The following is a 27,027-nucleotide window of genomic DNA, read 5'->3' as shown; positions in this document are numbered from 1 at the left end:
CCCTATGTTACGGATGAGAAAGCTGAGGCTCGGAGAAGTGAGGTGACTTGCCTAAGGTCTCCCAGGAAGGAAATGGAAAATCCAGGACTAATGCCACCTTTTATATGCATTTTTTCTTCCAAACTGGGAAGTGCCAGGTTCTGTGCCTTGAGCACGGTAGAAGATACCTAAACACTTACTGGTAACTAGAGTGATTAAGAAAATCTCTGAATCTTTGAATCATATTAGTATTCATGTTACAGACTCTAGATAAAAGGCCAGCAAGCATCAACTGGTGGGTAGTATTCAGAAGACAAAAACTTGATCCAATTATTCTCTAGATATCTTCCTTCTTTCTCCACAGATCTATTTAGGTCCACCTGAGGAAAGCGCTGCACCGCCAGTGCCTCCGCCTCGGGTGACAGCAAGAAGGCACAAACCAATCACGATTTCAAAGCGCTTGCTGCGAGAAAGGACGGTTTTCTATACTTCTTCCCTGGATGAAAGCGAAGGTCAGTACTGAGGTTTACCCTTAGCTTCTGAATGGTGATTAGAGACAGAGAGGATATCGAAGGGCAGAAGTGGTGGCATGACCATTTTTCTCTCTATAAAAGTAGATCTTTCCTGGCTCCTGAGCTTAAAAGCAGCCAGTGTTTGTAGTTTGTGCTCAGAGAGGGGATTAAGCCTTTGACAGTAGATAGGATGGTGATGAGCTTATAAAGGAAGTTACCATGTGGAGGATCCCTATAAGGCCAGTGCAGGATCCAAGGTGTTCTTAGATTTATGCCCCTAATATATTGAAATGGGTGAGCAAGGTGAATGTGAAATTTTAAATTCAAATATAGCAAACATGGATTGGATAACTACTATGTGCCAGGTACTGTGCTGGGTGAAATTAAGATACATTGCTTGCCCTCACAGAAGAAATGGAGACATAGATAAGTGAAAAAATAAATGCCTTCAGTGGAATAATTGCTAGTGTGGAGAATACACCCATTCTAAATGTGCCTCTGCCCTCCTACTCCACTAAGACCATTTTTGTCAGGTTTGCCAATAATCTCCATGAGGCCAAACCAAATAGCTACAACATTGTTCTCATCATACTCAGTTTGTTAGCAGCATCTGACACAGTTGACTAACTCCTCCTTCTTGAAACACTTTATTCACTTGGCTTTCAGGACACCAGATTTTCCTTTAATCTCACCAGATAATCCATCTCAGTCTTCTCTCCTGTTTTTTCTTCTCTTCCCAACTTTACATGTTAGAAGATCCCAGAGCTTTTTTCTTAGTCCTGTTCTCTGATCATGTTCTTTTCCTGTATGATCTCATTAAGTTTCATGGTTTTACATATCATTTAAATGCTAAAGACGATTTCCAAATTTATCTAAGATTGATATCCTGCCTCTTTTGTCATATCAAAATTCCTGCTCAATAGTTCTCCTTGGATGACTCATGGGCATCTCAGTTTACACTGTGAAAAACATAACTTGATGCCCAACTCTTTCTTAACCTGTTCCTACTCTGGTCTCCCCCATCTAAGTAACTGGCAGCAGCAGTCATCCAGTTGCTAAGGTCAAGAACTTTGGAATCATCCTCGGTTACTCCTTTCCCCTTTTCCTTCATATTGAATCAATTAGCAATTCTTGTCAGCTCTACGTGCACATTATATGCTAACTTCTACTACTGCCCACTGCTTCTGTCACTGTGAGCCACTATTATCTCTTACCTGATACCATCGCTTGCCTTCTTCCTTGCCTATAATTCATTCTCCCTGGCAACCAGTAACATGTACATCCTTTAAAATATGGAAATAAAAGATTCTGCAAGCTTCCCAAGCACACATCAGCAGCCGGCTCCCTTGCTGTCTGAAACATGGACCTCTCTCCATTTCCAAAATGTCGCTTTCTAACAAGCTGACACTGGACAAGCTGGACGTGAAAGGGAAGCGGGTCATTATGAGAGTCGACTTCAATGTTCCTATGTAGAACAACCGGATAACAAACAACCAGAGGATTAAGGCTGCTATCTTAAGCATCAAATTCTGCTTGGACAATGGAGCCAAGTCAGTAGTCCTTACGAGCCACCTAGGCCGGCCTGATGGTGTCCCTGTTCCTGACAAGTACTCCTTAGAGCCAGTTGCTATAGAACTCAAATCTCTGCTGGGCAAGGATGTTCTGTTGTTGAAGGACTGTGTAGGCCCAGAAGTGGAGAAAGCCTGTGCAAACCCAGCTGCTGGGTCTGTCATCCTGCTGGAGAACCTCCACTTTCATGTGGAAGAAGAAGGGAAGGGAAAACTCTGGGAACAAGGTTAAAGTGAGTCAGCCAAAATAGAAGCTTTCCAAGCTTCACTTTCCAAGCTAGGGGACGTGTATGTCAATGATGCTTTTAGCACTGCTCACACAGCCCACAGCTCTATGGTAGGAGTCAGTCTGCTTCAGAAGACTGGTGGTTTTTTGATGAAGAAGGAGCTGAACTACTTTGCCAAGGTCTTAAAGAGCCCATAGCGACCCTTCCTGGCCATCCTGGGTGGAGCTAACGTTGCAGACAAGATCCACCTGATCAATAATATGCTGGACAAAGTCAACGAGATGATTATTGATGGTGGAATGGCTTTTACCTTCCTTAAGGTGCTCAACAACATGGAGATTGGCACTTCTCTATTTGATGAAGAGGGAGCCAAGATTGTCAAAGACCTAATGTCCCAAGCTGAGAAGAATGGTGTGAAGATTACCTTGCCTGTTGACTTTGTCACTGCTGACAAATTTGATGAGAATGCCAAGACTGGCCAAGCCACTGTGGCTTCTGGCATACCTGCGGGCTGGATGGGCTTGGATTGTGGTCCTGAAAGCAGCAAGAAGTATGCTGAGACTGTTACTCGGGCTAAGCAGACTGGGGCGGGGGGGCGGCATTTGAATGGGAAGCTTTTGCCCGGGTAACCAAAGCCCTCATGGATGAGGTGGTGAAAGCCACTTCTAGGGGCTGCATTAGCATCATAGGTGGTGGAGATGCTGCCACTTGCTGTGCCAAATGGAGCACAAAGGATAAAATCAGGCATGTGAGCACTAGGGGTGGTGCCAGTTTAGAGCTCCTGGAAGGTAAAGTCCTTCCTGGGGTGGATGCTCTCGGCAATATTTAGTACTTTCCTGCCTTTTAGTTCCTGTGCACAGCCTCTATGTCAACTTAGCATTTTCTGCATCTCCACTTGGCATTAGCTAAAACCTTCCGTGTCAAGGTTCAGCTGGTGGCCAAGAGATGCAGTGCCCGGGAACCCTTAAACAGTTGCACAGCATCTCAGCTCATCTTTACTGCACCCCGGATTTGCCTACATTCTTCAAGATCCCATTTGAATTTCTTAGTGACTAAACATTGTGTGTTCTAGAGTACATGTATTTATATTTTGCCTGTTAAAAAAAGTGAGCTGTGTTAGCTTAGTTCTCTTTTGATGTAGGTTATTATGATTAGCTTTGTCACTGTTTTACTACTCAGCATGGAAACAAGATGAAATTCCATTTGTAGGTAGGGAGACAAAATTGATGATCCATTAAATAAACAATAAAAGTGTCCACTGAAACCACGAAAAAAATGGAAATCAGATCACATCATTCCCTCTGTGCCAAATTTTCGGTATCCTCCCTTCATATCTAGAATAAAATTTGCATTTTATTCTTCATTATATGACTGTTGCTGATTTCTCTGACCTTCATTTCTGAACTTTGCTCTCTCATTGTCTCTTTTGCTCTCTACTCTAATCTCATTGTTCTTGCAGGTCCTTACTTGTGTCAAACTTACCTAAGAGCCTTTGCATTTGCTACTCTCTTGGCCCTAAACATTCTTCCTCCAGAACTTCACAAGGCTCACTCTTTCATTCAGATGTCTACTAAATGCCATCTTCTCATAGAGATCTTTTCTTAACATTCAACTTAAATAGTTCTTTCTCCTCCTCCAATCACTCCCTATCCCTTTATATGGCTTTATGCAACTCATATCCCCTGCTACTGTTTGTTCATGTGTTTATTACCTCTCTTTCCCATTAGAATGTAAAATCTATTTGATTACCAGGCCCTAGAACAACTCCTGGTATACGTATCATGTATTCAGTAAATATTCTGAGAATGAATGAGTGGATGTATAAGGAATGATGAAGAGATTATCACTTAAGGGATCAACTCTTTCATAGAGGAGGTGAGCTGGCATTCAGGAGAAAGTAGAAGGGAACATTGAATGCCTGTCTGTTGTTCCATAGTCTCATTTTTATAGAATGGGTTTGTTTATTTACAGTCTCCTCCAATATAAACTCTATGCCAGTGGACACTTGTTTTTTTGTACTGTATCTGAAGCATGAGCACAGTGCCAGGCAGATAGTAAGTTCTTAATAAATGAGTGCAAAAAATGAATGAACTGGGTGTCAGTAGACAGAAGGTCTAATTTAATCTTGGCTACTAGCCTGCTGAATAACTTGAGCTAGTCACTTCCCCTCTCTGGACCTCAATTTGTCCCTCTGTGGTGATGAGGGCTTTGGGCCAGAAGATCTCCAATGAGGTTATCCAGTCTAGACATTTATTTTTTATTTTTAACTTTTTAAAAAACTGAGCTGTAATTCACATACCATAAAATCCACCATTTTACAGCATACAGTTTAATGGCTTTTAGTATATTTTGTGCAACTATCTTATTCTAGAACATATTCATCATCCCAGAAACCCAATACTTTTAAATTTACTTCTCCCCCAACCTCTGACAGTTGCTGATCTACTTTCTGCCTCTACGGATTTGCCTATTCTGAACATTTCATAGAAATGTAACTATAGAATATGTGGACATTTTTGGATGGCATCTTACTCTTAGCATAATATTTTCAAGATTCATCCACATTGTAGAATGTATCAGTACTTCATTCTTTCTTTCTTATGGACAAATAATATTCCTTTGTATATATGTAGCACATTTTATTTATCCATTGATCAGTTGATGGGCACATGGATTGTATTCATTTTGTGGTTATTATGAATAATGCCGCTGTGAACATTAATGCACAGGATTTTCTGTGGATGTCTGTTTTTAATTATCTTGGGTATATACCTAGGACTGGAATTGTAGGTTATATGGTTGGTCTATATTAAAACTTTTGAAGAATTGCCAGGCTGTTTTCCAAAGCAGTTGTACCTTTTTTTTTTTTTTTTCTTGAGATGAAGTCTTGCACTGTCACCTGGGCAGGAGTGCAATGGTGTGATCTCAGCTTACTGCAACCTCCACCTGCTGGGTTCATGTGATTCTCTTGCTTCAGCCTCCCGAGTAGCTGGGATTACAGGTGCACACCACCACACCCAGCTAATTTTTTATATTTTTAGTAGAGACAGGGTTTCACTACCTGTCTTGACCAGACTGGTCTCAAACTCCTGACCTCATGATCCGCCCACCTTGGCCTCCCAAATTGCTGGGATTACAGGCGTGCGCCACCACACCAGGCCGCAGCTGCACCATTTTACTTTCCCACCAGCAATGAATGAAGGCTCCAATTTCACCACATCCTTGCCAACACTTTGTATAGTCTGTCTTATTTATTCTAGCCATTCTCTGTGAGTGTGAATCCATCATCTCATTTAATGTTCAACACTCCCATGAGAGGTAGGTATACTGAACTCTGTTTTATAGTGAAGGCACTGGAAGCTCAAAGATGATGAGTAGTTTTCCCAACTAACACAGCTGCTAAATGACAGAACAATTTGCACTCATCTATCTTATCCTGAAGCTTATTTATTTACTATAATATCACACTTCCTATAACCTGTGTGAACACTGTTCTGAGAAGGAACCAATCCTACTCACCAGTAGCATCTCATTATCTTACTCTGAAATTTGTTATCCCTTTTGTATATAGTATGTCGGTGACTCCTTTCACCCTCTCATGGACTCCATCACACCTCCATAACTAAGCCCTGGTTATTCCACTTCTTTAACCTCTCTTGAATCTGCCTCTCTTTTCTGATGCAGCTCTAGTTTGGATCCTTCTCATCAGCAGTCCCCTAGCTGGTCTTTCTGCCACCAGTCTTTCTGCTCCAACCTATTTTTCGTTGGAACAAGCCTACTTTTCATCACTTTTCATAATGAACCCAAAGGGATGTTTAAAAATGCATATTTGATAATGCCACTTCTCCCCACCCCCAGCCCTCTGCCCCCCAAAATCATTGTCTTCTGTGACTCAAAGGCAGAGTTTGTATTCCTGAGCACGGCATTCATGGACTTCATAATATAGACCCAACTTATTTCAGCAACCTCACCTCCAGCTACCCACAATTTTTCATCTATAATTGGTCCCTATGCTCAAGCCAAACCAAACTTTTCATTATATTTTCTTAGGCAAACATGGTCTTTCATTCCTCCAAGTTGTTTTTTGTTTGAATGCCCTTTCTACTTTGCTTCACCTTTTGGAATTCTTCAAGGCCCAGCTCAAAAGTTACCTTTTTTATAAAGACTGTCTCTAATCCTTGCAGTCAGTATTAGTACTGTCTTACTCCTAGCACTTATTTGCATGAATCTAAATGTATTATAATAATTGATTTATTTCTATTACAGTACTAATGTGTATTCTCTCAAAGCTTCTCCCCACCTCTTACCCACCCATAGAAGAGAGGCCTCCACTTTAAGGGTTGGCCCCATGCCTATTTATGAGGTCTCACTGTCTGATCCTGATTCACTCGCAGTTCTTCATAGTCCCTGAGGCTTGTCTGTGTGTTTTCCTGTAGAAATGGATGGCTGCTTAGGGAAAGGGGATGGCACCGAACTTTTATTACCTGACAGAGCAATGAACTCTCTCTTCAGAAAGAGTAAATAGACTCTGGAAACAGACTTCAAGATTTGAAACTTGGCATTTCCACTTAGTAGCTTTGTGACATGGAGACTTCGGGTGCCTTAGATTTCTTATCTGTAAAATGGGGCTAATAACAATGTACTACTTTATAGAACTGCTTTGAGGATTATATGAGATAATCCAGGTAAAGCATTTAGAACAGGGCCTGCCATGGTGTAAGTGTTCAAGTAATAGTATATGTTATCTTAGTATTATTCTCATTATTACTATCATTGTCACTATTATCATTATTTTTATTCACCATACCCCAGAACCTGGAAATAGTTTCCCTGCTGAAAGGCCTAGCTCCGAAGTCATCATGGCTTCTATCATTACATTTCCTATTTTCCCTAGCAAGCAGAAGATACTTTCCTGAGTGGACGGTAGCAGCCTCTCTGAGGCTGTGTATGTGGATCCTCTTTATGAAAACTGGCCCTCTTGAGATGGTGATGATACTCTATGGCCTGTAGGGCACAGGCAACCTTTATTGTCTTCCCTAAGGGAGAGCAAAGATGGAGTCACTTGGCCAGAAGAAAGTATTCAGATAGGAACATGCAGCTGAGATGTTGGGCTAAAGCATGTGAGGGAAAGAATTTATGTCACCATGCACTTTATTGTTTGGAGAGAGTAGATGTGCTTGAGTTACTCCTGAGTGCTATATGTTTAAAGATGGCCTCTGCCACAAGGCATGTCCTGGAAGCCAGAGGCTCTAGTTACTTGGCACTCTTGTGCTCATGTTCATGCCGTTATTTGTGAGCCTTTGGTAGTTTTTTTTTGTTTGATGGCCTCTGTCTGGTTGCACTTGTGCTAGGGTTAATAAATAAAGGGCTATGGGTCTACTTTGGGACAAAATTACGGGGACTGCAGGGGAACTCCCCTTGGTTCCGGCCCCTTTGGCAGTGGCATCAGTGGTGACAGATTCCCAAGGAGAACAAAACTGTCTAGGGAACAAAAACCTTTGCAGCAAGACTTCCCCCGTGGAAACTGTTGCCTCACTGCCCACCCACCACATAATAGTGTAAGTAATAACCACCAATTAATGAGTGTCTGTTATGTGCCAGGCACTGAAATAAGTGTACCATCTCCTGGAATCCTCACCACAACCTCATGAGACTGGTATTCTTTATTATTCCCATTTTACTGAGGAGAAAATTTGAGGTACAAAGAGAATAGGGAACTTGTACAAGGTCTCACAGTTGGTAAGAAGCAGAACTGAGATTCAGACCTGGCCACCTGGCTTCAGAGCCTGTATTTCTTTTAACATTTTATTACGAAGAATTCCAAACATAAACAGAAATTGAAAACAAACATATTGAACTCTCCACATTTCAGCATTTAAAAACATATACCCATTCTTATTTCATCTATACCCCTACCTGTTCCCCCAACCTACTCATCATGTCATTTTATTTGTAAATGTTTCAGTATATATCTCTAAAAGAAAGGAACTCTTTTAAAAGCAAAACCACAATATCATCATCATACTTAAAAGAAAATAAAACAAAACAGTGATTTCTTAGGATCAACTATCCAGTCAGTATCCACATTCTCCTATTATCTCATTTTGTTAAAAAAAAATCAGGATCTAAATAAAATCCATGTATTACAATTGGTTGATATATATCTCAGGTTTCAGTTTGCTGGCTGGAACCTCTGTTCTTAACCACTATACTCATGAAGTTTTTTATGACTATGGAAGGTGACAGTTTCTTTACAGCAGGCATTCTCAATCTGGGGTTTATTGACAGCTTCAGAAGGCTCTGTGAATCACTTAAAAATTAGTTTTCAAAATTTTGGCTATATTTGTGTGGGTTAATTTTTCTAGGGAGATGGTCCCTAGGTCTCATTAGGGTCTCAAAAGCTTTCAGTAAGTCTCAGAACTACTGAAAAACATGTACTAATGTCAGAGGAAATTGTAGACCACAAAAGCTGGGGAAAGAACAGTTGGAGGTTTCCTTCTGAGTTGGAGAAAGAAGTTAAAGTATGTTATGTTGATTAACTTAAAATTTGAGAGACCTTAACAAAATACTTTTCAGAGAAGTGGTTAAGAGTTAACTGATGATGTCTTCATTTGCGAAGAATAGAATATGCCGTTGATTGGGGACTTTAAGTCTTTTTTGAATGACATATTCCTTTAATAAAACCTCTTGGTTTATTGTGGCTTATTGAATTGTGGTGGTGAAAATCATACACGGATCTTGAATTCCTTATTTGGATTGGATCTGTGGCTTTACATGAACTGGGAAGGGTAGAGAATGATTCTGTGGGATATAGTTGGTTTGTGCCACAGTGACATAACTGCTTTGAAAATGTATACAAATTTTCAAAATTAAGTATGTATGCATGTAACAAAATGAAAAGGTTTTAAAAGTTATCATTAATCTTTCCTCTTTGCACCAACTTTTCCCAGATGAAATCCAACATCAAACACTGAATGGTACTATCACCAGCAGCATAGAAACCCCCAAGCCACCACAACACCCCAAACTACCTATTCAGAGGAGTGGAGAAACTGATCCTGGGAGGAAGTCCCCAAGCAGGCCTATTTCGGATGGCAAGTTGGAGCCCTGCCCAGAGGTGGATGTGGGGAAGTTGGTGTCTAGGCTACAGGATGGAGGGACCAAGATTACCCCAAAGGCCACCAATGGACCCATGCCAGGCTCTGGGCCCACCAAGACCCCCTCTTTCCACATAAAGAGACCAGCTCCCCGGCCCCTGGCCCATCACAAGGAGGGTAAGTGCTTGGGAATCCAATGGGAGCCAGAGCTGAACCTAACTACTTTTCACCTTGAGATCCTTCTGAGTTTGGAGATATATTTAAGTGGCATTCTGTTCTGGTTTACTATCACTAATATTGGAACAGTGGGCAAGATCACAATAATCAGTCACAACAATCACTAGAATGTAAGCTTCATGAGGGCAGGAATTTTTTACCTGTTTTGTTTACCTCTATATCCCAAGTGTTATGTGCCTGGCACTGTACTAATTGCTGATATACTATTTCTTATCCTCACAATCCCACTGTAAAGAATGTATTATTATTATTTTTTTTTTTGAGACGGAGTCTCGCTCTGTCACCCAGGCTGGAGTGCAGTGACGTGATCTCGGCTCACTGCAGCGTCCGCCTCCCAGGTTCAAGTGATTCCCCTGCCTCAGCCTCCTGAGTAGCTGGGATTACAGGCACTCACCACCATGCCTGGCTAATTTTTGTATTTTCAGTAGAGACAGAGTTTTGCCATGTTAGCCAGGCTGATCTCAAACTCTCGACCTCAGGTGATCCACCCGCCTTGGCCTCCCAAAGTGCTGGGATTACAGGTGTGAGCTAACATACCTGGCCAAGAATGTATTATTCTTGTTTTTTTTTTTTTTTTTTTTTTTTTTTTTTTTTTTTAAATTAGGAAATGAAGGCTGCTGTAGGTAAGTGACTTGCCAAAGATTCACAGCTAGTAAGTGGCAGAGCTGGGAACTAAATCTTACCATGTCTCACAGACACCAAAGTCAGCGTTCTTTCCCCTGAGGCAGAACAATCATTTTACCTTCCTATAAGAAGCTGTGAATCTGTGAACCCTTGTTTTCTCATTCTCCCTTTGGAGTTTGGGAGAAATAGGGACAAAGGGGCACAACTTCTGCCAAACTCTGAACTTTTGAAATTATTGCAGATTCAAGGTGTGGCTGACTTCAGCAAATTTAATTAACTATTACATGTTGAGACTCATGTTGAGAGATTGGGGCTAATCCAGAGGGGAGTTTTAGGGGACATAATTCTTTGAAGATAGTAAGATATAATGGACAAAATAAGGATTTGAGTATCAGAAAGTCTTGGATCCAAGTCCTAGCTCTTTTACTTTGTAGCTTTAAGGAGTTTCACAGTATAGCAAAATGTAAAACCTTAAAAAAATTGTTAAGAATAATTTATTTGATAAATATTTATTGAGTACTGACCGTGTACCTGGCCCCATTCTACATGCTGAAGAAATGAATAAGACTTAATGAAGTCCCTGTCCTCTTGAGGTTTAGATGAGAGAGCTTGGCAGACTACGACCTGTGGACCCGATTGGGCCCACTGCACTGCCTCTTTTTATATAGCCTGTAAGCTAAGAATTCTTTTTTTTTTTTTTTTTTTTACAATTTTTAATGTTTGGAATTAAAAAGGAAATAATATTTTATGACATGAAAATGTTGTGAAATTCAAACTTTGTCCATAGACATAAATACACCCCTTCATTTACATGTTGTCTATGGCTGCTTTCATGCCACAACAGCGGAATTGCATAGTAGCAACAAAGACTTTATGGCCTGCACAGCCTAAAATATTAACTGTCTGACACTTTACAGAAAAAGTTTACTGGCCTTTACCTTAGATTCTAGAGTACTGATAAGAAAACATGAGGCCCAGAATGGGAATCGGGAGGTTGGGGAAAGGTAGAATAGCAAGGAAATGGCAGGAATGGAGTTAGTATACAAAATATTTGCCATGAATCCTTAAACACTTGGTGGAGCAGTGTCATAGATTTGGTTCCAAACTTTCTAGAACAAACAAAAAGAGAGAAACCAATGATTATATAACTAAGTTCCTAAGGTAAAAACAAGCCAATTGTTCAGGTAAACCATAACTTTTCTGGTTTTGAGGCCAGGAAAAAATTTCTTCCATGGATTATTTCATATAACAACCTCAGTATGAACCAACGGCATTGTCTCAGAGCACAATTTAGTAAAAGCTATTCAATGTGGGGATGGGAGGGGGGGGGTTCAGTATAATTTCTACAAGTCCAGTACAAGTTCTACAAGTAGTTGACTCTGAATGCTCTGATTTGATCCACTGATGCTGATGTGATCACTCATGCTATCACAGTTGATTTATTTAAGCTGTTTGCACCTTGGTTTCCAGCTCTGTAAAATGAGAAAACAGTTCACCTGATAGAGCTATTATTGCTAGGATTTAAAGGAATAACAAAATATCTGGCTCATAATCAGCATTCAAAATATGATACTGATTTCCCTCCCCTGTCCCTCTTCTCACTATGATTTGGCTCTTCTGGGACATAGCCAAGAAAGGGAAAACTTTAATGTAGACCTCTGCTTCCATTTTTAAGTCATGTCATGACCTTCCTATCAATCTGGGTAGAAGGTTGGGTAACTCAACTTATGCTCATCACAGTAAAATTTGTCTTGTCTGTTGCCAAGCCTTGAGATTGGCCAGATTCTATCAGCTCAGCACACACAGTAACTCAGCCCTTCTTCTCTCCCTCCTGCAAAGTTCAATCCCAGTGGCATTCCCCTCTTCTCCTTCCTCCAGTCCTACCCTGGGCTGCTGGCGGCAGCTACTCTGATCTAATGGTCTCAGTTAATATAAGTACTGATCTGACTTGTTCAGTATCAGCCTAACTATCTAAATCTGGGCCTCAGCTTTGCCTGGCTTCATTTTCTGCTTTCAATCAGTTAGCAACAGCCTGGCATGATGCAACTTTTTTCAAAAACTCGTGCTTCCAGCTTTGGCTACAGAAAGCAGAACTGAGGTGGTTTTTGCCTCGGTGGAGAACCCCGCAAACCTCTGATATAGTTGCCTCTTTGAACCTTACCTACACTATCTATTTACTTCTTACTTCCTCCTTGCTCCCCTCCTGATTCTGGCTGCTTCTCCTAGTAGATTCCCCGGCATCTGAAGAGTTACCAGTTAAGCAAAAGCTGCACACAGCTCTGACCCTGTGCTATAACTGATAGTTGTTTGCTCCTGGTACTGGCCAGTAGCCTGAATGGCAGTATTCGAGGGAGGCAGCTGTTACCTCAGCCAGCCCAGTCTGCACCTTGCAGTTGTCACCCCGTTTCAGCTCTGTTGTTTAGGACTTTGCCTGCCATCCTGAGGATCAGTACACAGGCTCCATTGTGTTAGTGAGCCAACTGTGCCACAGTCCTGCCCCCATCTTTACCCCTTGCATTGACTTAACATTTGAGTGGCCTTAACATTCTTCACATTTTTTCTCAGCAATTAAAAGTAACAAAAGCATGGTGCATGTTAAACTGCTTTTTTCCATGATAGTCAACTTTAAAATAAGAATCAATAGTGTTTGCTGATGGAATTTTATCAAGGATCCTTTTCTGTTCCAGACATGAGCTTGATACTTTCACTCTTCAGTTGCATCTAATCATTGTGATAAGCCTTATGAGGTAGGATTTACCCTCCCCTTTTTATAGTTGGAGAAACAGAGGCTCACAGACACAAAACAACTTGCTCAGAGTTACCTAGGTTGTAAGGTGCAGAGATGGGGCTTGACCTCAGCTTCTTGGGTTCAAGATTGGGACTCTTTTTCTTCATACGATATTTCTTCAGTTGCATTGGCTACCTTCTCCTTTCTATTTTTCTAAGGACCACTTACTTTTGGGGGGTGCAAAATTATACAAGCATATTTTTTTCTGCCTTCATCTGAGTTTATTGCCTCTTAAGTGTCCTGACTTTGCAAAGGGCAGACATGTAGCTACCACAAAGGGATTTAGGACTTCCCTTTGGGTAATGAAGAGGGAGGAGGGCTATATCCCATCTACTTTACATGTTTTTGTTTATTTAATCAGGCATAATCCTATGCAAAGGGAGAGACAAAGATGAAAAGTCATTGTCTCTGCCTTCCAAAGGTTCGTGGTGACACTGGCATGCAAGCAATCAGCCCCAGCCCAATGTGATCAATGTTCTAATAGGGGTGAGAAGAAATTCTAGTAGGAGCATGAAGCAAGGAGACCTTCATTCTACTTGAGGTATTGAGATGACAATGAAGAGCACACCATGGACTAGGACTTTATGACATGGGTTGAGGGGCCCTTCTTAGCTCCTTTCCTCTGTCTTGGCTGGAAAGGAAAGATTGCATCTGGTAGCATGCTTTTGGGCTTGTAAGGACTTGCTCAGTCACAGAGCCATCAATTCTCCACTGAGGTGACTAATGCTATGAGTGGCATTTGCATCTACTCTAAAAGTATTAGGAACAGACTTGCTCTTGCAGTAATGGGTGTTGCTGGCCATTATCCGCATTTTCTTGTTTGGACTTATGCTTTAATAATCTACTGTTTGGTTTTTATTCTCTACTTTTCTTGGAGCCTAACTCCAAATTGTTTTATAAGGATAAATAATGGCTAAGGAAGGCTTTAAGGTGAGCATGGAGGAGTGTCATAGAAAAAAAGAGAATTCTAGGAGATGGGGAATCTACAAGAGGAAACAACCTCCTCCTACTCTGTACCTTCAGGTTGGGTATAGATGAGTATAAGGAAAGGTGAAAAAAAGTTGCTAAGGTTGAATACTGATGACCACCAGGTCCCAATAAATCTGCAAATGTTAAGATTCTTTGGTTATGCTCATTTGACAGAGATTAGAGAAAGAGGGAACAGGTTGGGCTTGAGAGGGAGATCAATTTTGTAGTAAAAGCCAGGTTTTGGACTAAGGTTGAAAAGAACTTAAAAGGAAGTACAGCTTGGTGGAAAGACTATAGGCTCAAGAGACTTAGTGGTTAAAAGCTCAGGCTCCTGAATCTTCCAGATGTGAGTTTGAATCCTGGCTCTGCCTCTTCCTAGCTGTGGGACCTTAGGCAGGTTACAACCTCTCTGAACCTTAGTTTTCTCATTTGTATGATGAGGATAATATTTGTGCCCATAGGATTACTATAACAACAAAGTGAGTTCTCTACATGCCTAGCATATCAAGAGTACTCAATAAACGATAGCAGTTGTTTTGCTTTCATAGGAGACTATTACTAGCTACTTGATCTTAGTTAGGTCAGCTTTACTTCTTTGAGCCAGTTTTCTCAACTGTAAGTGGGGACAATACCACCATTGAAGGCAAGGATTTTGCATGGATTAAATTAGATTAGCTATACAAAGAATCTGGTAAAATAATAGAGGCTTAAGAAGTGGTAGTATTACTAGGTAACAACCTCTCAGGAAATGGCAGGCGTGGAAGATGGGGTATCTACTCTTCTGTATTCAAGGCCCTTTGAGAAGCCTCAAGCCTAAAATGTAGATGGCATAAAAGAGTTCAGAGCTATGTTTTCAACCCACAACCTGTCCCTACCATGCCACCTAGGAAGCGGCAAACTAACCTCAAGGTCTAGCTCAATTCTCATTCTGTCCATGAAGCCTTCTGACAATCCTACCCCAGTTAGCCCTCCCTTGTTTCACATATTTTGGCACCCAAGATTGGCCCTCTAATGTGGATGCTGATTTATAGTATTCACACTTATTTCCCGTGAATATGACTTATATCCCCAACTCAGTTTTGAGCTCCTAGAGGGCAGGGGTCATTTGTGTGCCTTGTTTTTTTTTTTTTTTTTGTGAGAGTGTAAGCTTGGGCTATAATGGGCTATTATATATAATAGCACTTTTTGTGGACTTTTTCACTTGATATTATTTTGTATGCCTGTTTTTGTTTTGACCTGGTCTAAATTTTTGGCAGTTCACACATAATATGTATTGGTTAAATGCTTGTATGAATTGAATTGTTTGTTTAGCCTTTGTGGTTAGGTCTGATTTTTTTTCTGATAAGATGCATGCTTTTGTGCCAATTGCTTTTTCTTTAGGTTTTTTTTGTTGTTGTTTTTGTTCCCCTCTTGGATTAGTCCATTTGGGCCTGTTCTCAAAAGCAGAATTACTGGATCAACAAGTATGAACTGTCTCATATGTATGATTTTGTATTTCATCCATATTGTTCCAGAATCCTTGATGCCCTCTAGATAAAATAAACCCAGTTCACATTACCACCTGCAATGTGTGAGTTTACCTGTTTCACTATAGTCCTACTATAACCATCTTATTTAAAATGTATTTATATTTATTTTGTACTGACAAGGAAACTAAAGACACAGAGGCAGGAAGGTGAGTTAGAAGACAACTATAATAGTCAAGGCCTAAGTGAAAAGACCTGGATTTCAGTGATGATAAATTTAAACAATTCAAATTCATCATCATAAGACATTTAGTAAGCACCTACTATGTACCTGGCCCTGCACTAAATATATTAGTACCCGATTTAATCCTCCCACTATCTCTGTAAGATAATATATTGTGGATCTTTATTATATAGCTGGGGAAACTGAGACTTAGGTAATTGATATGACACACCCAAGATATCTGAAACTCCAGAGCTGGGGTTCAAATATAGTCTGAAGGGATAGTTGCCAGAAAAATTACAAAAAAAAAAAAAAAAAAAAAAATAGCCAGAGTTGTTAGTCACCAAGAAGAAATGGAGGCCAAGAAAGTTGGCCCAGGTAACTCTCATATTGGGTGCCTGTTCATGAGTAGTGTTCTGTTTGGCTAACCATCCAAGTTCCTGGTATCATTTTCTCTTCTAGGGGATGCTGACAGTTTCAGCAAAGTGCGGCCTCCAGGAGAAAAGCCAACCATCATCCGCCCCCCAGTGAGGCCCCCAGATCCTCCCTGCCGGGCAGCTACTCCCCAAAAGCCAGAACCAAAGCCAGATATTGTGGCTGGCAATGCAGGGGAAATCACATCATCTGTGTAAGTAGGGTTATACCTCAAACTTGACTGAAGGCCTGTCCTAGGCCACTAGGAATGCTTTCAGGATCACCATATTAAGGGTATACAGTGCACAACCCTGGGGCATCCTTCACTTTATAGTCTAGGGAAATATCATAAGCCAGCCCTGTTGGGAGTATTCCATTCAATGCTCAAAGCTGAGGGATTTCTCTAAAGTTGAAACCTTTGATTCTTAGTACCTGCTAGGAGACCTATTTTTCTTAACTTCCTTTATCTCTGTATGGTGATATTATTACCTTCTGATTTTAGCTTCCTTGGCTCAGGACATTTAAAAAAAAATTTTCTTGTTATGTCTACTGGTTTTAAAAGTAATTTAATGAACAGATTTGTTCATTGTACTTATGCTTGAGGCTTTTATTTTAAGCAAAGGGTATGATTTAAAATTTTTTTCAAAATGACTTGGGTTCCCCAGAGAGCCTCTTACAGGGTGGGAGCTGAGCTGATGTCCAACAGGCCTTCCTGAGGCTGGGCTGCAAGCCAAGGAACCAGGGAAGGAGCAGCTAGGGTAGGACCACAGCAGTGCTCAGGGACCAGCTTTGCTTGGCCACAACGCGCTTGCCTGTCCTCTCTTTATTGACTGGGACTGCTCTCAGTATACTGCCTCTTGGTCTTCCTTTTTCTTGTGTTTCTTGTTTTCCATAATTGTAAAATTGGAGGAAAAGAAGAACAAAGCCTCCACAGCTTTGACTAATTAGCTCAGTATATTTACAAAAAGCCAACAATTATACTTTGAAATCAAGACTGGTTTCATTTATTTCCCCCAAGAAGAGCCTGACTCAGCAACATACTCAGAGCATTCTGAAGCAGTGGGGATAAAGAGTGTCAGCTATGGCCTTAGGGGTGCCTGTGGGCTCTGGGCCATTTCACATTCAGATGCGTAGGGCCTTTGCCAGCAAAGTCAGGGGCTGGCATTGGTGTCTCATCTGGTTCAGAGTCTCCTGTCCTTTCTGTTGGCCACTGGTTCTCACATGTTTACCAAAGCAACTTATGGGACTTGGTTGGCTTCTGTTTGCAGGGTGGCTTCCAGGACCAGGTTTTTTGAAACAGCTTCCCGGAAAACAGGAAGGTAAGAGATAGAGGTGGCAAAAGAGAAACCAAATCGCGTTTTAATAACTGCATCCTTAGCATGCAATTGTGCTCACTCTAGCATTCTCTCTTTTTTTGTTTCTCTACAGATCTGTCTCTGTCTGTCACTTTCTCTCCCCCAACTCTGTCTCTCCATCCCTATCTGTCTCTCACCTGTTCACCTGTGTTGTCTATTTGTCTCTCTCATATTCTTTTTCTCACTTGGTGTCTCTGTCCCTCTTCCTTCCTTCCTTCCTTTCTTTCTTTCTTTCTTTCTTTCTTTCTTTCTTTCTTTCTTTCTTTCTTTCTTTCTTTCTTTCTTTCTTTCTGTCTGTCTTTCTTTCTTTCTTTCTTTCTTCCCTCCTTCCTTCCTTCCTTCCTTCCTTCCTTCCTTCCTTCCTTCCTTCCTTCCTTCCTTCCTTTTCTTCCTTCCTTCCTTCTTTCCCACTTTCCCTCTTTCTTTTTTTTTCTTTTCTTTCCTTTTCTTTTCTTTTCTTTCTTTTGAGATGGAGTCTTACTCTGTTGCCCAGGCTGGAGTGCAGTGGCACGATCTTGGCTCACTGCAACCTCTGCCTCCCGGGTTCAAGTGATCCTCCCACCTCAGCCTCCCTAGTAGCTGGGACTACAGGTACGCGCCATCATGCCCAGCTAAGTTTTGTATTTTCAGTAGAGACAGGGTTTTGCTATGTTGGCCAGGCTGGTCTCAAACTCCTGACCTCAGGTGATCCATCCACCTCAGCCTCCTAAAGTGCTGGGATTACAGGCGTGAGCCACTGCACCCAGCCAGTGTCTGTGTCATTCTCAATCTCTTTCTGTCTCTCTGTGTTTCTCTGCCTGTGTCCCCATAGTTGTCTTTATCTGTCCGTTTCTCTGTTCATGTCACTCTATGTCTCTGTTTTTCTCTTCCTGTGTCTCTTTGTATCTCTTGTCTCTTTGCCTCTCCATTTCTTCATCTCTCTCTGTGCTCCTCTTTCTCTTTTCTCTCACAAGCACATATGTATGTGCACACTTGTGTGTGCATGTGCATGCGAATACACACCAAGCAGTATCTCAAAGACTTTACACCCAATGTGGCTCTATTTTTTGTTAGTTTACTTATTTAGATTCCATTATATACTCAAAGGGCAGCTGACAGGGATATGTAGAATATTATACTCTAACATAAACAGCCTTTGGGCCCCCATTTCAAGGGCAAACACTGGACTTAGGCAATGGTTCTCAAAGTGGCTGCACATCTAAGTCACCTGGAAACGTGGAGAAAAAAGTCACATATTCCTGGATTTCGTTCTAGACCCATTAAAACAGAATCTCTAGTAGTGAGGCCTGGGAATATGACTTTTTGTTTTATTTTGTTTTTTCCCTCCCTCCCTTTCTTCTTTTCCATTAGTTTGTTATTAAAACTTCTCAAGTGCTGGTGCAGACTGTCCAAGGCCTGGAATTTAGGACCCTTTGGACTAGAACATCTGGAGAAATATTTGGTTAGCCTTCAGGGACACTTTTATTGGTTATCAGAGAGTTTGAAATTGTTCTTCCTAACAGGTGACAGAAGCAGAACTCTTCTAGGTGGTCAGTTAAAAGCAGAACAATATACCTTTCCCAGCAGTGGAGTTGGGGTGGATTTGCCATCCTCTAGTCAAAACTATGGGGACTGACTCACTAGGACATGATTCTGCACAGCAGTTCATTCTAGCTCTGCTTGTCAGTGAGCCACCTGGAACCTCAGACTGGGCCAAGTTCTCCTTAGACAATAATTTACCATTCATTCTACCATAGCAGATGAAAGTCAGATCAAGGCACCAGATTTCTGTTACCGATAGCATGAAGATAAAAGTTTTCACCTCAGAAATTTTTAAAGTAAGCTTAACCAAATATCTCCCTTGAGAAAAGAAAAAAAAGAAAAGAAAAGAAGAAGGGAGAAGAAGAGAGTCTCAAATATTCTCAATAAGTTGGCCTATGCCTCCCTAGAATAAGCCACTTGAGAAGTAAATAACAAGGAAATAGAACGATGTAAACTGGAATGAACTGAATATGTCTATAGGAAAGCTTTTTAGAGGAGGTGATATATGAGCTGGGGCTTGAAAAAAGAATAGAACTAGACAGAAACAATGTTGTGGGGGGAGTTATTGATCTGCAAGCTTGGACAGGAAACCAAGGTATTGAGAAGGAAATATGTAAGAAGCAGGAAGAAAGTCCAATAGAATTTTTAAGGCAGGTAGACTTACAAGAGGGAAGCTATAGCCAAACTGGTATTGAGAGTGTGAAAAGATGGGTAGCCACTACCAATGGGCTGGGCTTTGTCAGCCAGTGCTCAAGGAAGCCTTAGATCAACCACACCCTACAAGGGCTATGACCAAAGCAGGCACTTCAGGCTAGAGTATCACTCTACCCACCCCGTGTCTGGTCTTCTAGAACCAAATTTAATCCTGTTCTTTATTCCTAGATTCCATTTTGGCAGGAATGTAGGTAAGACCAAAGTAGGTACACCTGCTCTCCAGTATGTCGTGAGCTAACATCCTGGGTACCTACAGGCTCCTCCCACTCAGCATCCACATAGGGAAAGCATCCCTTCCATCTAGGCCTCCACCTTGTAACCACCACTTGCATCAGTGCTTCCACAGGCTGGCCTCTGCTCAAGATCCTCAGACCAGTCACACAGTCAGTCCCATCTGTGGTCATTGTTGCTAAGTTTTTCTCTCATCTCTAATGAAAATGATGATCTTTTTAAACTTTGTCTTGCCCCTTTTTGGTCCCCATTTGTATACCTGACTACAGCCTAGCATTTGAATGACATCAACCCCTTATTCATTTCCCTTACACAATTTTAACATAATAACTAAGAAGAAAATGAGTAATGGCTCATCAAGAACATAAAGGAGGGGAGGACATTTCAAAGAGGCCCAACAGCTTATGGTTTCAGAAGTTATTAGCATTCCACTTTGGCTAGAATGTGGCAGTGAAAAGAGGGAAGCTTAGCTGGGGGTGAGACCAGAAAGATGAATTGGAGCCAGATTGTGAAGGCATTGTATAACATACTAAGGTGCTTGGTCTTTATACTGCAGTCCATATGTGGATGAGTCATAGAAAGGGGGGAAGAACTTCAAGCATGACAGTCACATTCTGAGCTGACCAAGTTGTAGAAAGATCACTTTGGTAGTGGGAAAGATAGATGGGAGAGTAAAGACTGGAGACCAGTTAAGGAGACTAATTGTCCTGACAAGAGTTGGGTAAGCCCTGGCCTATGGCATTCCCAGTGGGAATGGAATAGAAGGGACAGATTTGAGAAAGACTCAATAAGACCTTGCTACGTTTTCAAACATGGAACATTGATGAACTGAGAAAGAGAAAAATCTAACTTGGGCACTTAAGTAGATGATACAATAATTAATCATGGAGAAGCAGGTTTTATGGGAAAGATGCCGTGCTCAATTTTGGACACAGTGATTTTGAAGACATAGTTGTTAAATTTGTACAAATTTTAAAAAGACACTTAGAGTCTTAGGTAGAGATGTTCAGTGGGTAACTGCAACTTAGGCTAGCAGTTGGAGCTGGATGTACGTATACATAGATTTTGGGGTAGAACTGTGAGTACAGCCACTATATAAGTCTTGGTGGGGGGGCTATTCACATACGCTACAATGTGAATAGTAGCCTGTTGCGGGGAGGTCCCTAGTATTTGGTGGCAATTGAAACCATGGATGGGAATAAGATCCTCCAGGGAGTAAGTGTAAACAGACTGGAGAGAAGAGATAAACAGAGGGTTGAGGACATAGCCCTGGGGACCAACTGTTATACGCAGTGCTCTGGCCACACTATAGTGGGTTTCATTTGCCAAGATTTTCTCGTCCCCCAGCTGTCCCCAGACAAGGGTAATTTAGAACTAATCCAAGCACATCAAGAGGCTGGACAAGGTTGGTTTGGTCTTCTAGGCAAAGGAGGATTCATCTTTCACATGGTACTTGTCTGTGTCCTCACTCTTATCCCTGTTAGAGATCATCACAGTATGTAGTTTGTGGTCTGCAGCCAGCTTCCCTGGGTTCTCCAAGCTTCACATAGTCTGGTACTCAGAGAATTGTTCTGGTGCCTGAAAGATGTCTTCACGTCTGGGATGCTGGGCTCTTTAAGCCTGCCAGAGAAGGAGCCCCAACTATAAGCATGGAGCTAGATGTTTTGAAACATCTGGGCTGAATCACTTCTCCATTTTTCAAATGGCCTCTTTAGCACTGGCCTGGAAGGGTCCCCCATTCCCCTAATTTACCTTTCCAGTCCTTATTTCTAGAATCTTAGTGAAATGTCTTTCTTTATCCACAGTTCTCAAGGCAGACTTCCTGGAGATGAAAGTTGAGGCTACAGGTATGTAGTCCCTATCCCTGATTACAGAACCTTGTTCCACATAAGCCTTCATTACGGGATCTGATATTTTGAGGACTGGAATAACATGTAGATCAGAAGGGTGGGAACTCACTTCTATGCCTCAGTTCAATACCCTATCACTGCATGACCCTTAAATTTAGTGACTTTCAATTCCAAGGTTTTGTGTGATTTTAAGTAACCTTCCTCTTTCGTTTCTTTTTTTCCTAGCCAAACTATGACATGCTTTCACAGATTACCTTTGAATCAAATTTATTAAGAATCCTAGGCTGTGACATTTTGGGAAAGTACATTTCCTTCTCTGAGCCTCAGTTTCCCAGTTTCTAAAATGAGAAGGTTGGAACCTTCTAACTTTGACACCTCTCAGGCCTTTAAGGAAACCAGGAACCTCCTTTTTGATATTATAACAGATACCAAGAGGCTACCTTAGTATCTATAGATGGATTCATTCCTACAGACCAAATCATTATTTCAGTCTTACCCACCTGAACCTTCATTCTTAGTCCTTTATGTTTGTCCAATGCAAAGCACTTTCACATTCATTATTTCATTTGATGCATATCACATGCCAGGAGAAGGGAGGATAACATGTGTTCTAACTCAACAAATAAAGGAACTGAAGTTCAGAGGGGATAAGTGACTTGCAAAGGTCACAGGAGACTCAGATATCAGGGAAATTCCTTTCTCTACCGTAGGAGTTCTGATTGTTTGACTATCAGATTGCTGGCATGATGTGACCTGATACACACATAAATGAGATCCAAGTATCTGAAGCTTGGCTTTTCATGTGCTCCCTAACCTTCTTTTTTTCCCGTCACTGCCAGTCCTCAGAGGTCCATGGGTAGATAAGCTTCTCCTTATCAGCCCCTGTGGAGGTGAAGTCCCTGTTAAAAGGAAGTTTGTAGTTATTATACGACCATAAAGGCAGTGGGCATGATGTGGGAAGTAATCTCAGAGGTCCTAGTATCAGGCTTCTATTTCTCCATGTAGATTTTGGGGAATTTGAGTTTAGGTCAAAGGCACAAAGTGTCCAACCCTGGTCATAGCACCATCTTAGGCCTGTTTCATGAGATCTGACTTGTAAGAGCCTTTGCCCAGCAATCCCCTGTTGCTCAGAAGATGAGCTACCAATTATAGGCTTACCTACCTACCAAGAGAAGCCCCACTGATCAGTGGCTGGTAAGTATTTGACCAGTCCTGGCTAATTCCCTACTCTCTTCTTTCTCTTTCAGGTTTTAAAAGCCTTGGCCTCAGAGGACCCTTTGCAGGTTCTGAAACAGTCTTTCTTCTTCAAACCTTTGTGTGTGGAGTCATTTTGTGTTGAAGAGCAGCTCCTTCCTAGCCTTACACTTTCAGGCTCTCTCTGGGAGACCATAAAATAAGGAGCATGTGTCCTAGACAGTTGTTTATATCTCCTTTGTATTCAGTCTTCATCCCCTCAGAAGGTCTGTTTTGAGTTCCTGTAACACTGTGAAGAGCTAGACTCCCTCAAGCCAGACTCTGCCAAAACCAAGATATCCACTTACCTGAGTCGAAGAGGGGAGCTCAGTTTTCAACTCTACCCTGAACTTCCTGCTTCCTCAGAGGGCCATTGAACTCTGAGAGTTTTGGGGGTAAACACTGATCTCAGGGGTCTTACCTTGAACTGAAGGCCACTTGAGTTGGGGCCATTGCTTACCTTGGTTGGAGGGAAATAGAAATGTTTGCTGAACATTGGAGAATCTCAACATGTCTCCTACTGAGGATATGGACACTGGTGCCATGTTGGCGCTCTGGTGCTTCAGTATGTTGCCAAGAGCCTGCCTGCTCCTGCGGGGCCATGAGTGGGATGAGTGATGCCCGCACAGCCCCTCCATGTGGACTTAGGAAGGTGGCCTTCCTGCTCTTACACGCAGCCACTTAGGACAAATCTGCAAAGCATGTTTTGCATGTCAAAGCCTAGGTCTATTTGGATTATTCTTTCTCCTTTTTTTTTTTTTTTTTTTTTTTTTTTGACAGCTTCCTTTCCAAGCAATCAAGAAACAAACAAAAGCTGAACACATTTCTTTAAAAAAAAGGGAGACTGTGTTTGGTTCTGCAGGAGTTCTATTTTGGGGTCAAATGCTAGAAAAATTGTTAACGTGGATTGAGGCCAGGCAGCTGTCACTGTTGCTTCATGTTTGCCTTCTGCACATAAACTATTTTATCTCCTGAAAAAAGCAATTCTTAACCCTGTGTCCATGGACTCAGAAACTCCATGATGCCCCGGAGATGGTATGCACAATTCCATGACAACATGCCCTTTCTGGGGAGATAATCCACAATGTTCTGCTAAATTTCAAATGGGCTCGTGACCCAAAAAAGTTAAGAACCACAGCACTTGAGTAAAATACCCTTTTTGCAATCCATATAAGCCCTTGATTGGAGCGGCTTTTCAAAATCATTTAGTCTAACTGCCCAGTTTCCAGTTGGGGGAACTGAGGCAGAGCAAGGTAATGATCACACCAGGACAAGATCTCAGGTCCCGGGCTCCTATGCAAGTTTTTTTTCTCCATTATATCACACTTATCTAGTAAGGGACCTTGTGGTTTGCGGCTTTAGTGGCCATCATTTCTGGGGGTTGGCTTTTACCCTGTTTCTTGAGTATTTGCCACCAAGTGAAAAATGTTAAGACATAATCCCCTGCCAGGTCCCTTTCATTTGCTATATCTATTATTGAAAAGGACCTAAAAATTGGTGTAATGGGGCAGAAATCTGAGGAATGGACATTTCTGATTCCTGTTTGTTGAAGGGAAGTTGCTGGAAAGAGCATCGGTACTTGTTTCTGTGCAGATGCCTGGGCCGTAGCTTGTCTGTAGAGTCTGTATAATTATAATGTTGCCCAGTGTGAGGGAAAGAGCTTTCCTACTTGCACTCTTCTACCAAGGCCCTATTAGTGCACTGAGTATAGTACTGACAGAGAAACCTAGATAAAGAGATAGAGAGTGAGTGCATGCACACTCATGCGCAAACCTCACTCAGAGATGCATTTGGAACAGTGCTACTGAAAGGCAGTAGTCATTTTCAAGACTGAATTCCAAACATGGTTTATTGGTGAGTTAGGAACATATAAGGCCAAGTACACTGAGAGCCTTTTTGAAAGTAATTGAGTGGAAACTTGATGCCATTCTAAATCAAGGCATATCCAGGTGGCCCCATTGAACCCTCTCCACTGTACCCAGTCTCAAAGGCCAGGTTGCTAAGAAACCAGGAGTAAAAGAGTCAAGTGACCATCATTTATCCTGCTGCTTGCCCCCAACAGTAGTCTCTGTGAGGCCTTACTGACCTCACCTAGGAAGTGGTTTTATTTTTGAGCCCTGGTTTCAGGGCTGTGGCCTCCCTGCTCTATCCTGAATAAAGCAGACAGGTGTGCAGCTTTTGGCCATGAAAGCGTGGCTAATTGAGCCACAGTCCCTTTAAAGAGACATGGTTTGACTCTGGTTTTCTTGAGGGAAAATGCCACAATCACCAATGCAAACATTGGAAGATTATTGAGAGCCCTAGAAAGTTGCTGTGATCCCAGTAGAAAATATGTCCCAGAAATGTCATGAGATTGCTGTGTGTTGCCTGGGACACAGATCAAAGGCCTATCGTGGAGAGCTGAGGACCACCAGTCTGCCCAGAGGCCAGGGAGCAGTGGCTGAGTAGCTCTGCCCTTGCTCTGGTCTATACCTTAAGAATCCCAAAGAATGAATCTCAGCGCCTCTCTTTGGCACTCTGACTTAAAGTGCAAAAAGCTCCTGTGGCGAGGCATGCTATCATGGAATGAGACTGGTTTGGCCTAGGCTTGATGAATGGGTAGTCATTTTGCAGAGGCTATGAGAAGAGGGTGATCATAGAAGAGTGGCAACTATAGGAAATTATCAACATACCTTGGCCAGCAGGTTAGAGAACCTGGCAATGGATGAACTGAAACTGATGAACTGGCAGGGATAACAAAGAACCTAACATTTATTAAGCACATATTTATTAAGTGCTCAGTGTTTCATATACATGCAAGTATTATTCTCATTTTACAGAGAAAGAAATTATGTCCTGGGGGCTAAAGCAACCAGCTCAAGGGTACATAGAAAGTAAATAAACGAACTGTGATTTGAATCCAGGCCACTCTTAGCCCATGCTGTTTTCCCTTTGCCACACTGTGGTAGGTGTTTGAACAGAGGCCACATTGCTAGACTTGGCATGACTCTTGACTCTTGCCTGCCTACGAAATATTGAAAGGCAAACATTTGAAGGAGGGAGGGGATGCAGGTTCAGTTTATATGGAAATGCAAACTGGGCTGGAAGATATTGCTGAGTTAGGCTTTCTCTTCATATTGAGCTTACACATTTGGTAATGTTTTTAAGATGATCATCTAATTTTATTTTGTGAAGTGAAGGATTTGTGTTTTAGTTGGTAATTGTTAAGTCCTTGCCTTGCCATTTTTCAAAAAGTAAAAAGGTCCTCACAGATGTCTCCATACTTCGCCAAGGTTGTAGCATGGGCAGTTTCAGTTTCAGCCTAAGAGACTGGTGACATCCACAAATGCAGTTTTAGAAGGAGAAAAGGTCTTGGTGCCTCTGCAGTACTTGATGTATTGGGGTCAAATCTCTACAAATTTTTCCTTGGTCATAGCAAAATCAAGAGATGGCTTACAAAAAGAAATACTGAATTTTTATTTTTGAAGTTTTTGTTTTTTAAAAGGTTGGGGGTATTCAGTCACTGAGGGACAAAACTTAGCATCTAATTTCAATTATAGTGTCATGCGGAGTATTTCTAAAGTAATTGGTTATCATGGGAAAGTATTGTCTTTTCAAGAAGTTCTTTGATTCTGTAATAACTAGAACAAATAAAGTAGTAAAAGAAGAAATAGTTCTGTGACTAGGAAAAAATTGCTTTTGAGAGAACGTAGATCAATTATACTACTTTTAAGGTAGCTGCAGATAAGTGGCCTTGACACATTACAAGCCCAGAAAAAGTGTCAGAAATAATAAAAAATTTCAGAGAGAATCAAGATATCTTAAAGATAAGTTTTCAATAAAGAAAAGCCTTCATTTTCCTGGGGGAAATGAAGCACTTGATGCCAAGGGCATTAGTAGAGGACTAGAAAGAGTGTCTGTGTGAAAGACATATGCTATATCAAAATAATAAAACAAATGAGATCCTGGGGCTCATTCATGTGACTTTCAATAAAGTATGTAGACTGTCTAATATAAGTGGCCTCCATCTGCAGTTTTGT

The 27,027-nt window shown here is 41.5% G+C and overlaps 1 protein-coding gene and 1 pseudogene across 1 annotated transcript in view; both read left to right on the top strand.

Annotated features, from left to right (window-relative positions):
- Nucleotides 1–26,798, top strand: part of OPHN1 (oligophrenin 1) — a 407,359-nt gene extending 380,561 nt beyond the window's left edge. The window contains exons 20-25 of the mRNA XM_030934177.1: nt 344–491; nt 9,237–9,560; nt 16,153–16,318; nt 17,373–17,423; nt 21,731–21,772; nt 23,023–26,798. Of these exons, the coding sequence (XP_030790037.1) occupies nt 344–491; nt 9,237–9,560; nt 16,153–16,318; nt 17,373–17,423; nt 21,731–21,764 (723 nt within the window). The 3' untranslated portion in view covers nt 21,765–21,772; nt 23,023–26,798. The remainder of the gene's footprint in view (nt 1–343; nt 492–9,236; nt 9,561–16,152; nt 16,319–17,372; nt 17,424–21,730; nt 21,773–23,022) is intronic.
- On the top strand, nt 1,875–3,115 carry LOC104653767 (annotated as a pseudogene).
- Nucleotides 26,799–27,027: the final 229 nt, after the last annotated feature.

This window comes from Rhinopithecus roxellana, chromosome 7 (assembly GCF_007565055.1).
Source record: "Rhinopithecus roxellana isolate Shanxi Qingling chromosome 7, ASM756505v1, whole genome shotgun sequence".
Lineage (NCBI taxonomy): Eukaryota > Metazoa > Chordata > Mammalia > Primates > Cercopithecidae > Rhinopithecus > Rhinopithecus roxellana.
This window is presented reverse-complemented; position numbering and strand designations above follow the sequence as displayed.